Below are 15,286 nucleotides of genomic sequence, written 5' to 3'. Positions count from 1 at the left end.
TTCTGTAGTTCTAGAAATCACATATTAATGTGAGCAGACAAAGAGATTGAAAGAGTATATACGAAATTGTTCACAATTTATCTTTAGGTTCTGAGAAAACAGATTATTTTTATTCTTTTTTAATGGGCCTACATTCACTATATTTTACAAATTGTCAACAACACATATTCCTTTTGTAACATGTAAAGCAATAATGTCTTTATACCAAGAAAAAAGAGCCACAAACATGAACTTGAAGTTCAGGTTAGTGGTAAAGCCAAGCGACATGGATATGTCTATTATATATATAATCAATGCAAGCTCTCTAAAGCAATGGCCTCCAATCTTTTTTGGCTCTAGGGACCAGTTTCACTGAAGAAACTTTTTCCTTGGACAAGGAGAGAATGGGATCATCCTTTGCCTGTGCGGTTTATGGTAGGGTTTGCGTTCCTATGAGAATCTAATGCAGCTGCTGGCCTGATGGGAGGTATAGCTCAGGCAGGAGAGCAGTAGGGAAGGGCTGTGAACACAAATGAAGCTTGGATCCCTCATCTGCTTCTCACTTCCTGCTGTATGCTCCCGTTCCTAACACGCCATGAGCCAGTACTGGTCTGTGTCTCAGGTCTTAGGGACCCAACTCCAGCATTGTGGAGCTGACGAGTGAATCCTTCCTGGCCACACTCTGCACACCCATTGCTATAGTCTGGACATAGTTTTTTCCCAAAAGATTCATGCCTTGACCACTTGGCCCTCAATGAAATGATATTAAAAGCACACACCTTGAAAAGATAAAAGCTCATGCAAGGTGACTGAGCCATAGGACACCTTTCTCTAAGGGATTACTATATTCTCACATGACTAAGTTCTTCTGCAAGCAGGTTGTTACAAAGCAAAATCACCCCATGCCACCATTTTCCTTTCTGCTTTTCTAACAAGCTGCGTAGAAGTTAGGGACCTCTCACCAGATGCTAGCACCATGCATTTGGGACTTCCCAAAATCAGGAGTCAGATGGACCTCTTTATAAATTATCCAACCACAGGTGTTTTGTGATAGAAACACAAAATGGACTAAGACACCTTTCTACACAGGTTTGAAACTGAAACCATTAAAGAAATCCTTATTAATTCCCCAGGCCCCAGATTACCTGGGAGTCATCTAGCTCTACTCACAGGCCAATTTCCGTCCAACTATCTATTCTGAGGAAGAGTGCCCCCTCTTAGCAGTTTGCCAAGTTCTTGTGGGGGAGAACAGGAGGGAAAGTTTGAGTGGCCTCCCTCCAATTTTTAAACCGTAAACTGCACGCCCACTTTCAGTTTGGAGACATTTCCTGTGTATGAACACAATGTGTTCTCTTACTAGCTTTAAAGTCACCCAGAACTGATACACCCGAGACCAACCTAAAATGTTAAAAAGAAATAATAATAAAGGGCAAATGTGGTAGGAACTTTCCTAATCTTAGTTCACCTTGCAGAAATCTAACCTGTAGATAATTGAAGAGAGAGGTTCAAAACAGAGCTTTCATCAAGTCCTTGGGGCAGAAGCCTGCACCAGGGACCTTACAGCCTCCCCTCCTGCTGTGTGGCCACCAGCCTGGAGCAATGTTCCGGGACAAGCAGAGGCCCAGTCCCCTGGTGCCAACATGCAATGAAGCCATCCTTGATTCCAGCTGAGTCTGAGCATGCCCTGGTTGCAGCCTTCCCGCCAGTGGCTGGCAGCCTGACTCCCAGCACACTTTACCCCATTGCTCCAAAGCTGGAAGGCAGAGGCAGAGATGATGCTTGGCTGAGTTGGTGCCGACAGCCCCCTCACTGCTCACTGGAGTGGAAATGCAGGTGCCAGCTCTTGACACACTCCCATGTGGTTGTGGCCCTGGGTTCCCATCTGTCTCCTTACCATTGCTGTCTTCTCCCTCCCATCCAACTGCAAGGCTGTCCCCAGCTAGCATCTTACCAACTCTACATGTGACATCTGAGATCTGCTCCGACCAACGCTGAGAAAGTCATTTTACCTCTCCAACCATAAACATTCTCCCCAGGCGCTCAGGCCTGTCTCCAGCAACACCTCCCACATCAGTCCAATACTTTGCTTCTATTATCAGAACCCACAACATCCTGTTTAATAAACTGGATTGCATGCAAGGAGCAAGAGGGCTCAGCCACTGCCTGGCCCAGGACCTAAAACCTTCTAATGAATGGGTCATTAATGAAAATCTTATAAACATGCCATCTCCCCCATTGGGATATATAAACTCCATGAGGGCCAAGAACATGCCTTGTTCAACTGTATATTGCTTGCAGCACTTAAGGAAGTTGTCAAAGTTAATGAGTTTGGCAGAGAATGAGCTCACTTTTTTTTAAAAGAAGGATTCTGTGCTGAGGAATTCTGAGAATCATACCACTCCCACCTCACCCTCCCAAAACCATGGAGATAGAAGAAACTACAGTGTGGATGTCTGGTGCTAATGTGACACATACCTGGCCAAAGCTGTGACTGGCACAGGGAAGGGACAAAGTCTTTCAGTCTTACTAAATTGAATAGGGAATCAAGGAGAAGCAGAGACAGGTGGAAATTTTACCAACCCTGCTTCCTACTGAGGAATCCTGGTGTGTGAGGGGGCAATGTGCACATACACACATCTATATACATGTAATACATACATACATACATGCATAAGGCTCAACCACATGTCTGTCTAGGATTTTTTACATGCATTCCTCTTTTACATCATCTAATAGATGATATGATCATTCAGTCCAATCCTCCTTGAAGCTCAACCTAGAAAACAAGAAAGGGTGTGTTCAAAGCTATTCAGGAATCTAAGCAGGTTCACTCCACAAGCGTCACCCCTACCACCCCAAAGAGAACAGTACAGAATGGAATCAAGGATTGTCACCTGGCTGCATTTCTTCAAAGATAAAGCCTCTTGGTATGAATGACTTTCTTACCAATCCCATAATCCTCCTACTGACCTGAAAACCCTTAAAAGGATTGACAGTTTGCATGTGTGTTGTCTGTACCTGCACACTAACTGATGGTCCTTTGCGTTTTTCTTTTCTGTTGTTACATGCTGAAGTCTGCCCCCCCCCGCAAATACATCCTGAAGTTATAATTCTTAATGGCTGTGGATGTGACCACAGGATAAGCTCCAGTCTGGTATGACTGGTGTCTTTAAAGAAAAGAAAGAAAGAGAGGGAAATGCCCTGTGCTGACAGAAGCAGGTGTCAGCACAGCACAGTTACCAGCCCAGAAATGCTAGCCGGGGCCGGTGGTTACCATCAGCAGCTGAAAAGGGACAAGAAAGGATCCCATCTCAAGTCAAAGAGAAGCATGACCCTGCTGACCTCCAATGTCAGACTCCCAGCCTGCAGGACTCCAGAGCATAAATCTGAAATTAATTTATTCAGCGGCCCTAAGAATAAATGACACACCTGGTTTCTTCCTTCAGTGTCCAGGGAAAGACAGCTATACTTACCCACGCTTTTACCTCCAGCTCCATTCCCACCTCACCAGATAAGGATAAAGGGTACATGGAGGGATCAGTGCTGTTCCGATGCCCCTCCCACCCAACTGCGCCATCTCCCAGCACTGGCGCTGATGGGTCAGGGGCCAGCAGAGGGAGGAGGTGAGAATAAAATGAATAAGCAACCAGGCAGTGACAGGGCCACCTGTGGCCACCACAGCTGAGCTCACTTGCTGCAGAGAGAAAAGGAGACGAAGGCACCAGGCCCGAACACAGCACACTCAGCTTCCTTTTTGAGATCCAAAATGCTTTCCTTGTCACATACTGAGTAGTCTGCCTGACAGTCTTAGGATCCACAAGCCCTTGAATTATCTATTAGAAACCATAGAATCTATAAAAGAATATTTTTAAAAAGAGTAAAAATAAGACGTGATTTTTTTTTCCCCGCTAGCATTTAGCAAAACAATACATGCTAAGGGTCTTTTATCCAAAATACTTGGGACAAGGAGTGTTGCAGATTTAGGATACTTTAGATTTTGGAATACTTACATATACGTAAGGAATATCCAGGGGATGGGACTCAAGCCTAACATGAAATTTGTTTGTTTCATATTCATCTTACATACACAGCCTGAAGGTAATTTTATATATTTTTAGTGCACCTGCATTGCAACTGTGGTCGGTCACACATGAGATCAGGTGTGGAATTTTCCACTCATGGTGTCTCGTCAGCACTCAAAAGACTTCAGACTCTGGAGCACTTAAGGCTTTAAATTTTGGATCAAAGATGCTCAATCTGTACTTTTATTTGTGTATGTTCACAATAATTATGTCCAAATATAAACCACCCATGGTTTGTACTCCTAACTGCTTATGGGTACACACCTGCCAGCCACTCTGGAGGGTGTGGGTTGCACGTCTGGGTGTGAAGTCTGTGCCCTAATTTTGCCTAACAGCAACAAATACAGAGCTTTTACCATGCTACAGAGCTGAACTTCCACATCCTCAGAAGACTGGCTCTAAAGCCCCCCTCAGATGCCAAAATCTACACAGGTTCAATCCTTTATATCAAAAGAGATGCATGTACAAGGCCCTGAGTTCAATTCCCAGCATGGCAAGTAAAAAAGAACATAAAGGAAATAAAATATTTTAATAAATAATAAAATATGTGCATACAAGTTACATGTACTCTCTTATCTCTAGATCACTTATGACACCTAATGCACTGTGATACTACATAAACATGCCTGTTATACTGTATCATCCTGGGAACAGCAACAGAATTAAGTGTTCAGATGCAATATTTGCTCCAAGATTTTTGATCCCAGATTGGTTGAATCTATGAACAATGAGGAACCCCCAGATAGTGGGGGCCGAGTGTATTTAAGAAGGCCTAAGGATGGATCTTCCAGAACAGGCCAAGGTCAAGCATGGGGCCCAGGGACAATGTACCTGTTGAATGTGTGCATCTCTAGAAGCTGACCAGGGTGCATTTGGATTTAGCCCCAGTGCTCCCTGATCTGTGTACCACTTTGAGCCAGGCATGGTGCCGCAGAGAGACCTCTCCAGTTGCTCCCCTTAACTGCAAATCAAAAAGCTGCAAATCTGCTCGCTGGCTTTTTGATCTACATATATGCAGCTCCCCAGCCTGGCAAAGGTAAAGGGAAGGTGCTGATTTATGTTTTTTGTTTCCAAAAGATGCCCTCCCTTTGGCTGGCAGAGGAACTGTGCTGTCGGCATGCAAAGCCTCCCAACCTACATAAGTATTTACCTGAACTGGGGAGGCAACACAACATGCTGCATGATAAATCAGGAGTCCTTGCCCTAAATTTTTGCATTGGGACAAGTAAGGCCTCTTTGTAGCTCTTCTAGATCTATTTCCTTTTAAGTCTTTCTTCCCAAATTCTCTCTGTTCAAAAATAAATAATAGTAAGTCCCTTACCTACATTTCATGAGGAGCCTGGAAATCCCAACTCCGCTATATAGTGTGCTCCAGCCCCCAGGCATGTACAGCTTTGAGGAGAGAGGGTCGTGCCATACGAGGACACACGCAGGTTATGCTAATGATACTGTAAGATCCAGCTAACTCCAAGTGCTACAACAGCAGTGCTTGGGGAAACCAATTGGCCAAGGATGGTGTCTGTCCCAGTTGATGGGGGTTGTACTCACAGACCTCCCACTGAATCGCAAGGTTAGTTTCTAAAGAGGATGTTAACAGAGGTCTGCCCTCTGCAACATTGAGTTTTAAGTGACCACAGGCCCATATGAGCTGTGTGTACCCCTGGAAAGATGGGGCACTAAACCCATGGCCAGCCTAGCTCCAAGGAAATCACTGTAGGTGGTTCTGTGGATCTACTTCAAACAATCCTCTGACCCACAAAGCCAAAGGAGAGATGAACTAATCAGCATTATTCTTTATTGTACAGGTTGGATCACAATAATTAGGTCTTACATAAGAAAAACATATGGGTCCGCGCTGCTTAGAAACTTTCATATTCATTAGGGGAATTCTTAGTAAACACAAAATTTCAGGTACAGTGTTTCAAAGCTTATGTAATCAGTGGAGGGAAGCTTTTCCATTCCAACTTGTTTATATTCAAGGTGGTAATTTCTCCTTCATTCAAATCAGCAGAAGATGGGAGAATAGATCCAACAATTAGAGAAGGAACACGCCTATTTCATATAAGCCTTTTCCACAAGGGGAAAAGAAAATAGCCGTTCCCCATGAATATTTTTACAGTAACCCTTAATTGAGCAAAAACAATGTGACAGTATTCTCCCTCTACCAACCTTGCAGGTGCAGGAGTGGAGGTAAGAACAATTATTTCCACTTTCCTCAGGAGTTCCTGGTGTGTGGGCAGTCACTTCCAGAGCAGTTTGCCTGCTTTTTCAGCCTTCCAGTACTAGGGAGTGAACTGAGGACCTTTGCACGGATCTACATTCATTCCCCAGTTAATTTTTTTTTTTTTTTTGAGACAGGCTCTCACTGAATAATTTGCCCAGGCTAGTCATGAACTCGTGATCCTTCTGCCTCAGCTTCCCAATTCTACTCTATTCTTTTCCCTTTGACTAATTGTTAAATCCTGCTCAGCCCCTATGTATCCTGACTCCACACAACCAGAAGCTCGGTAACTACAGAGAGAGACCATAACAGGTTTTAGAGCTACAAATAAAGAGCCTCCAGGGCTCCTAGACAGCCAGGATCATTATTTGGGGAAACAAAAGTTGTCCTGAAGGGCAACTTGGCAGATGAATTAGAATCTGCCATCATGCACCGTGCGGAGCTCACTAAGGCAGTGTGGCTGGCTGGCTGGCTGGACAGATAATGAATGAACAGACAGGGACACACAAACAGAAGGATAAGTGATGTACTCCAGGGATTTGAACTGGACTCTCATGATGGCACAGCAGTGAGCTTCTGGGACTTGGCCCTTCTGTTATGCCCGAGCAATGTGACAGTTATGCTATTACCTGCATGAATGCATTTATGGCCATACCCTGTCTCCAGAATTTTCAGACGGTTTGTGGGAAGGATTTGAAAGAAACCAATGCTAAGGAAATTCATCTTCCTCAATTTAATCTCACTGTCTTTAAAGTCACTGCCAAGGAACTTGAAACCACCACCTGGGATGTCACACACTTGGAGAAGAGAGTCCTGAAGAAGAGTGACAGGGTATTTACGGAAGAAATTGTGAAGGCAAAGGGGAAGGACAGGCTCACACCTGTTCGCTAACCCCATTTTAAAAAGGAGGAGTGGTAGCAACCTGCGCTACCTTTTGCTTTTAAGTAGTTTCAATGTACCTTGAGTGGAAGAGACAGGTGTAAATTTTAAGTGCAGAGAAATTCTCAGGGCAAACTCGTACATCTCCAACAGTCGCAGAATTATTCCAGTTGGAGGAGGGCTTCCCTGTCACACGAGCAGCAGTTGGACTGGTTCTCACCATTCCTATTACAGAAGTGAGGCTGGGGAGGCCTCAAGGGGCGATGGCTTCCCTGTGAAGAGTAGCAAAGAAGAACTGAAATAGAGAACTTGGGAGTCACCCCCAGGGGAGATTCTGCCCATATCCAAGGAATGGTTCCCTCTCTGTGCTGCCATCAGAAAGCCAGGCTGAAGGCTCGCTGGGTGGGCTCACTCCACAGCTGTAGCTGCGAGGGATCCAGCACAGGAAAGTGCCCATCACAGCAGGGCTTGGAGACTGGGATCCTCTGGCGGTGCACGCTTTCTCAGGAAGCCCACAGCATTTGCCACAGCTCTAAAACCTCACCTCACACATATGCTGCAACCTGATTTGTCATGCGGAGCCCAGTTCATTCCTTTTCCTTCCAAGGGACAGGTCTGAACACGCTGGGGCAGGATGGCTGCTTCTGAAACCCCAGGTGAAGGGCAGTGGTGTGCAGAAGCTCTGCTCTCAAACACATACCATGAGCCCTCAGCGGAGAGCCGGAGCATGCTCTGGGAAGCAAGGACTCCCTTGTTGTGCTCCTGAGGAACCAAAACCAGGCCCAGAGGGGGCAAATATCTGCAAATGTGCTTGCTGAGGCCCGCTTACTCCTGCAAAAGCACTCAAGGTGAGGGCAGTGGATGAGCGTAAGACCAGAGCCCTCCCAAGCAGCCAGGGCTGAGCCTCAGGTTGCATGTCACAAACCAGGCAGCCTGCAGGGCAGCAGATGCCCATAGCATATGGCCCTTGGTCCTCCCACTCCGGACAGCTCAGGCCCTGCTGAAGTGGCCATTCAGCTTTTGATCCAGTGAAGAAGAGCAAGCTACTAGGGCCTGCATCACCACCTCAGGAAACCCAGCCACAATGTCCCAAGTACTTAGGTCCCTGAGAGGGACTTCTGTTGGTCTAGGGTTATACCATTACTGTGAAAGCAACTGCTGAATATTGAGGCCTACAAGAAGTACCCTATCTGCTGCCAATTTATTTAAGCCTCTCAACCACTCCCTAAGGTAGGTTCCATTGTTATGCCCAGTTTTCAGATGAGGGCATTGAGGCTTCAGTAAATCAAGTCACCAGAAGATGATAAGTAGCAGATCTGAGTTCAAACCCAGGTCTTCAGACTCCAACACCCTTTTCACTGACCTACAGCTGCTTACCACTTACCCTTGGTCTTTGCCACTCTATAACTACAAACCAGAGTGACAGATTCCCCAGGGCTTCCCAGAGTGAGGCGCCAGGGTCCCCATCAGCCCTCCATGCCTGTGCCTGTCTCTGCCCTGCTCCCCAACCTGTGCATGATCAACACAATCAGCCACAGTGGGTTCTGATCCACATGACTCATTTTTCTTGTCTTTAAGATGAAATGAATCGCTCTATTTACAGTAAAGGAATAAGCAGAATTAGCAATTGGTATTTTACTTCTGAAAACTATTTACCTCCAAGACAAAAATGTTTATGCAGAATAGAAAATGGCATTGAAGTACAATTCACTAAACCCAGACCAAAGCTCGACTGAAATAAATTTATTTGTTATTAGTTGGGGTGACATGGTCAACATATATAACCATATCATCATCAATAACAATAGCTAGTATTTATTGGGCACTCACAATGTTCCAGATGTTGAAAGTACTTTGCATGTACTGATTCAATTTTCATAGCATGACTGGGACTGTTATTATGAGGGCAGTGTTCAAATGAAAGAAGTATCACACAGCAAGGTTAGGTAATCAGCCTAAGGTCACAGCACCAGTAAGGGTATAAAGTAGGAATAGCTCTCAGGACTTTCAATACTCATTCAATGAACCACCACTGCTGCAGATACTTTCTGTTCTCAATATTGATAATTTAGCCATTTAACTTGGGGTTTTAATCATTGAGCAATAATTCCTCTGCTAGTACGTGAACACTTAGCCTGCATAAAATGCAAGCATCTTTGATCCACATCAAAGTCAGTTCCGTGGATCAGGGTCAAGCGTTCTACTTTTTTGCCTGCTTGTTATTTTGCAGAAATATAAATAGAAGAAAAACCAAATTAAGAGAACAAGGGTGCTATCTTTCTGGCCTAACATTATCAAAGGCATTTCTGAGAGGTAAGAAAATATGGCTCGGAGGAACCCAGGTTCTCAATCTGTGTGTAAGCCACGCAATTAAAATGTCCACTAAAATGTCCCTTACCACCTTCAAAACAGACAGCATGCAGTATTCAGTGCATGTACCGCTGTATACAAATATATATACATATATATATAATGTTTACAGTAATGTACAGAACATGAGAATATATGCAAGGTAGAAGTGAAGACAAGTACAATGACACCTCCTAGGACCATGCTTACTAAATGATGGATGTAGGGAAGTCTGTGCCAGTTAAATAGGACTGTGAGGTTGAAAGGAAGGCAAGAAAAATGAAGCTAATATGGAGTTTACTCTTCTCCATTTGTATGGAAAATGAAACTGTACCCTCACCATTTTTATAGCACTACAATTAACATTTTCCCAGGTCAGTCTGATAAATGAACCAGGCCCTGACCCAAGCAGCACCTTATAGCTTTCTGTCCAACACTCCAAGTATGATGTATGATAAAAAATGTGGTTAATATTTACATTTTTAAAAGACATTACAGGAAAAAGCACATTGCCATTAACCACCCTGAGAATACCCCCCATTTCTTTGAGCTCACTTATTCTGTCAGCCTTGCTACTTTCTACAGCAGCTCTGGAAGTCCTCGTTCATGAGTGTCTTTAGTTGTGCTGTCGCGGTTGCCTCAATATCCTGAATCACTTTGAAACAATTACTTTTCATGGTCGTTCTGACTTTCCAGAAGAGCCAAAAGTTGCACCATGCTAGATGTGATGAATGAAGTGGATGAGGACGTACTATAATGCTTTTATTTGACAGAAATTGTTGTAAATGTTTTGAATCAATTCAGTACGTCAAAGAAGCTGTAGAATGACATGAAAGAGGACTTCCAGAAGTGCTTCGGAAAGTGATAAGAATGATGGGATAAGAGTGCAATAATGACACGGTAAGATAATAGAGTGAGGGGAGTATTTTGAGGGAGATTAGTGGCAATGTGTCTTTTACTGTAGTAAATGCTTCATTCCGATTTAAATATTCACCATAACTTTTAATCACACAGGGTAAATTCAGGGAGGACTCTCTTACTGGAACTGCCCCACTGACCCTGCAGAGGCTGCCCAGGCTCTATGACACAGAACTCTGGGCCACGGGCAGGGAAGATGAGCTGCTGGGGCTGAGCAGCTGGTATCCAGGCGGCGCCCCTGTGGACAGGACCCCAGGCCATCATCTTTATCAAGTGTCTAAAACTGAAATGGAGGGAGAGTTAACAAAACCCAGGAAATAGATTTTACCTACTTTACAAGTCATTTAATTTCTTCTATTGTTAAACATGCAAGCAAAAAACCGGAAGAAATGAAGGTAGGTACATGATTTTGGTTGAAAGAAGTTTTCAGAAATACATTTTTTCCTTAATGATTATTAGCTAAACAACATAAACCAAGCTGTAAGAAAAAAAATACATCAGAGTAATTGTATTTCTTACTACCTGGGGCTATATAATAATTATGCAAATGGCAGGGAATTTGTCACTTTGAGTAACCATAAGTGTATAAAATAATTTGATTAAGTAAAATACAGTTACCTTAGTCATCCTACTAATTTGACAAGGACTTAAAAAATGTCTCACAGCTGTCTGCTTCTGGGCTGAATATGCAAAGCCTTATCTTCAAAATGGTGCTTCTTTAGGGGGGAAAAAAGAAGTAACAGTCCAGAGGCTTTACCTCACCCCTTAACTGCAAGCCCATTGAACGTTCTCAGACCTAAAAATAAGTGACTACAAAGCAGTAAGATGCAGCCTTGCTAACCACATTCAGTCATCTATGTCATTACTCGGTCACCGCAAACTCAGGCATACTTCTACACAGCTGTGGAAATGCCCACCTCTGCTTCATGTGGGTGCCTGGCTGCCCCACCCCAGAGGCTCCACTGGCCTGTTTTTGGTTTCATCTCAAGGAAATTCTAATGCACTCATACATGGGCCCCGGTTGTAACTGTCCAGAGGTGTCAGCAGTTTTAATTTCCTGTTCACATCCTTATCTGCTCCGGTCCTCTGTAATTTGATAACACACACAAGCCTCTTTCTGCAGGGCTGCCCTCTGTGAATGGCTTGAAACATCTCAGTGGGTCTCTACAAAGCCCAGATAAAGCACACACAAAATGACTTTCTCTCCATGCAGCTTGCATACGCCTGCACCTCCTCCAGTCTAAGACTTATACAGATGTTACATCCTCGCAACTAGGTCAATTCAGAATGCAGCCACCCAAGTGAAAGCACAACTGCAAGATGCTCCCATTGCATTCCCTGTCCCATGAACAGTGACTTTCAAACTGAGCTGGCCTCTCCTCTTATGCTGGAAAAATTATGTCATAGCCAAGCAATTTAAATGACTATGACAGAACATCCTTGTAACTATTACCTTACCTGAAGCATGGTTTCTAATTAAGACATCTGCCACTGTAACAGATTTCAGAATCCACAGCTGACCCAATTGCACTGGGATTATCTTATCTATATCATTTTATCAATAGCATCACTGAGTCTGGATGTCAGGATCACTGTCCTGCATCCCCTGGAAGGCCCCGCCACCTACGTGAAAAGCTGCAGGTCCCCAGCCTAGCCTAAGAATTGGTGTTTTGTTTTCTTTTAATGTACAGTTCTCCTTTGAGTTTCCTCCCTGGGCAGGTTCTTAAGGGAAAACACACTCACATACATCAGTTCCTCCTCTGTAAAGTTTTTCTCAAATCACAGGCAGTTTCCTGCTTCAAATCTGCACTTGGGAAGCCTGGATCAGTGTCCTTGAGGACACTAGATAATCTGGCTTTTTAGAAAGAAAAAGGGAAAAATGAAATTAAATTTCCCAATATCAAAAAAATAGCATCTGGCAAGAGAAAATAAAGTGGCTGTATGGACTTTATAATGTCACTGGTGGTGAATTTGTAATCAACCTCCTAAGATATTAAATAGTGTTGGCAAAGTCCCGTGGTAAGCCCTTCTTCACCAGGTATCTGCAAATACTTCATCACAGGGGCAGGCTGGTTGCCGCTGTAAAGATCACATGGACACACACACCTTGCACACCTCGCACATAGACCCAGCCTGTGTGATCACCTAAGACTTAGGGCTTCAGGTTTGCTAGAAAAATTATGATGGATTAAATGGAAGATTTACCTTTCTGGAAACATTCTGCAATCATTTCTTCCTAGCCATAGAAAAATCTCTCATGGCTTGAAGGAGCAACAAACTTGCTTTTTCCACCTCCCAAAGAGCAGATAAAGAGAACTCTGTAGCGGCCCAGGAGGATAAAGCCCATAGCAAGCTGACGCAGTCCAACCTTGTCAGCCACCTATCTATTTTCATGAGGTTCAGGTGGCCAGAGAAAGTCAAGGGCAGCTGGGTGAAGCATTCCCTGAGAACTTGATGCCTTCAATCTTGGTGATCAAAGTGATCACCTTGTCCTCTCCTGGGCCTCCATCTGCGTTCTGCAAGGCACCTGTTGACTCAGGTTACCCTACTGTACCCAATCAGGCTTTCCATCAGCCAAGGGCAGAAGTGTCACGGTGCCATCACCAGGTGGACCGAATTCCTCCTCTTCCCACTGCTGTTCTGGGATCCAAATTAACCTCTCCTCTCCTGGGGCCAGCCCAGCCTGAAGAAGCCCCCCACTCCAGGTGCACTAGCTATGCTTCTGAACTCTTTTAAAAGAGCCAGGCCATTCATCTGGTTGAAGTCCAGTTTCACTTTCTTCTAAAATCCTTGGATGAATTGCAAGAAAAAAAAAAATTACAATCCCATGCCCTCATCATTCCTGAGATGAAAAGTTCTGTTGGAGTTTCCCACATGTGAATAATGCACTCTATGAAGCAAAAATAAGTCTGCGGCAAACAAACTGTTAAACTGGAGGCAGCTGCTGATACACTAATCATTTCTTTTTACAGATCTAGTTAGGCATTAGGTACTTTGCATATGCTACAGTACAGATCCACATACATTTCATTAATGTGCTTTTTGCATCTTAATACCTATCTAAATATTTTAAGTGAAATCTCCCAAGGAAGTGCCAATGAATTGACTCACAAAACAGTCAACCCCTACCCCCAAAATTCCAAGGTCCACAGGTATCGTCTACACTTGTAGTTATGCATTATAACTATAGACAAAACTGAGAGTATTTTATAAAATAGAAAACAAAATGTGCTTTTGGCTCCAGGGCACACTTCAGCATACAAGTTATGCATGCACACGACAGAGACAGAAACTAAAACCTTTCCTCTCAGGAGCGACAGAAATGCATTTGATTTCCAAGAGCCCTGCAATTTTGTCACCCCAAGAACAGAGCTGTGTTTGTGGAGTCCCCCTCAAATCCACATAACTCATGTACCTGGCCCCATAGAGCAAGCACTCACTGGTTTACTTCCCTCGACAGGAGAAGCTTGGGAGATTGTTTAGGAGTGGTATAGGGCATTCAGCGTCTGGCCCTTCTTAACTTTAACCTAAGGCCAAGAATGAGCGATTAATGATAACATAAGGACGCATGTCTATGACTGGATGTGGTTATCCAACAGCTGAAATACTGTCTGATTCTATCTCCTTCAAACTTGCTGCCTAACATTCAAAGTCTATGACATTTGATTCCAGTTTCAGGTCAATAGCCAAGTAATGATTTAACACTATCAACTCTGAAACATCTTTCCTGTTGAACAGGACAAGTCTGAAATGCAGGCTGTGGAACTCAACTTGGGACCACCTGAGCGGGGCAGGAGAACGCAACAAAGTAGCTGCTTAACAGTGCTGAGTCATTACAAGCTGTTCTCTCTGATATGTTAGAAACCCATGGGCCGGCTGAACCCCAGTAAGCCCTTTGTGGAAGTAAATAAAATAGATACAAATTGTGCACAACGATGCAACGGTTTCGTGGGCTAGGGACCACAGTGTGGAATTCAGCTGTAGCAGTGGGCAGCAGGAACTACACAAACTCTAAGCAGCTCTCCAGGTACTCTAACTTTATCCCAGACGCGGAAAGCTGGCTCTTGGAATACGGGTGGGAATGTTCCCCCTGCGGCTGCGGCTCAGATCAGGGCCACACTCGGGCATCTTTTACTCTAAGCTGTTAAATCCACCCCCTCGGTAATTGGCGGATGGAGAAAGAGCTCTGAGAAAATGATGCATAATGGATTTGTTCTCCAGGCGGATGGAGTGGGGAGTAGAGGACGCAGGATGCTAACTGGCTTTGCTTCCCATGTGCAGGTCACCTGAACGCCGCGAAGCCTGCCTCTCCAAGGAGGCTCGCGAACTCACCAGCTGGCTCCGCTTTTAAGCGGGGAGAGAAGTGACTGCACGCCCACCTGCCCGCCGGCCGCCTCTCCTCCTCCTCCCCGGCACCCCCAACCCCGCCGGGCGCGCGCGCTGCTGCCGGCATCCACGGTCCCGCCCGCTCCCGGCTGGCTCGGCAGCTCGGCAGCCCGGGCCGGCAGCTTCCCCGCGGGGCGGCAGCCTCTGCACCACTCGCCAACCTCCGCGCTCGCGGGGCCGAGGTCATGCCCGCCTGCCCCCTCCTCGTGCCAGCCGGCAGCCGCGAGCCCGGCCGGGAAGGGGTCCGCGGCGGAGTTGGCACGGAGACTCACCAGGTAGGCGCCCACCGTGCCCTGCGCCAACATCAAGGCGCACTCGGACACCAGGAAGATCTTGATGTTGGAAAAGCAGGACACCTTCTTTTTCTTCTTCTTGTTCCTCTGCGCCTCGTCCCCCTGCAGCTCGCCGCTCCGGCCGCCGCTGGACGAGCCGCCCGGCTTCTTGCCCTGCATCCTTCCCCCGCCGCCGCCGC

General features: G+C 45.3%; 1 protein-coding gene across 1 annotated transcript in view; it reads right to left on the bottom strand.

Annotated features, from left to right (window-relative positions):
* Positions 1 to 15,286, bottom strand: part of Slco3a1 (solute carrier organic anion transporter family, member 3A1) — a gene marked incomplete at its 5' end in the record, with an annotated part of 296,905 nt that extends 281,619 nt beyond the window's left edge. Inside the window, 1 exon segment of the mRNA XM_005381597.2 lies at positions 15,087 to 15,286. Within this exon segment, the coding sequence (XP_005381654.1) occupies positions 15,087 to 15,266 (180 nt within the window).

This window comes from Chinchilla lanigera, unplaced genomic scaffold (genome assembly GCF_000276665.1).
Source record: "Chinchilla lanigera isolate Chin_1 unplaced genomic scaffold, ChiLan1.0 scaffold00015, whole genome shotgun sequence".
In the NCBI taxonomy this organism is placed as follows: Eukaryota; Metazoa; Chordata; class Mammalia; order Rodentia; family Chinchillidae; genus Chinchilla; species Chinchilla lanigera.
This window is presented reverse-complemented; position numbering and strand designations above follow the sequence as displayed.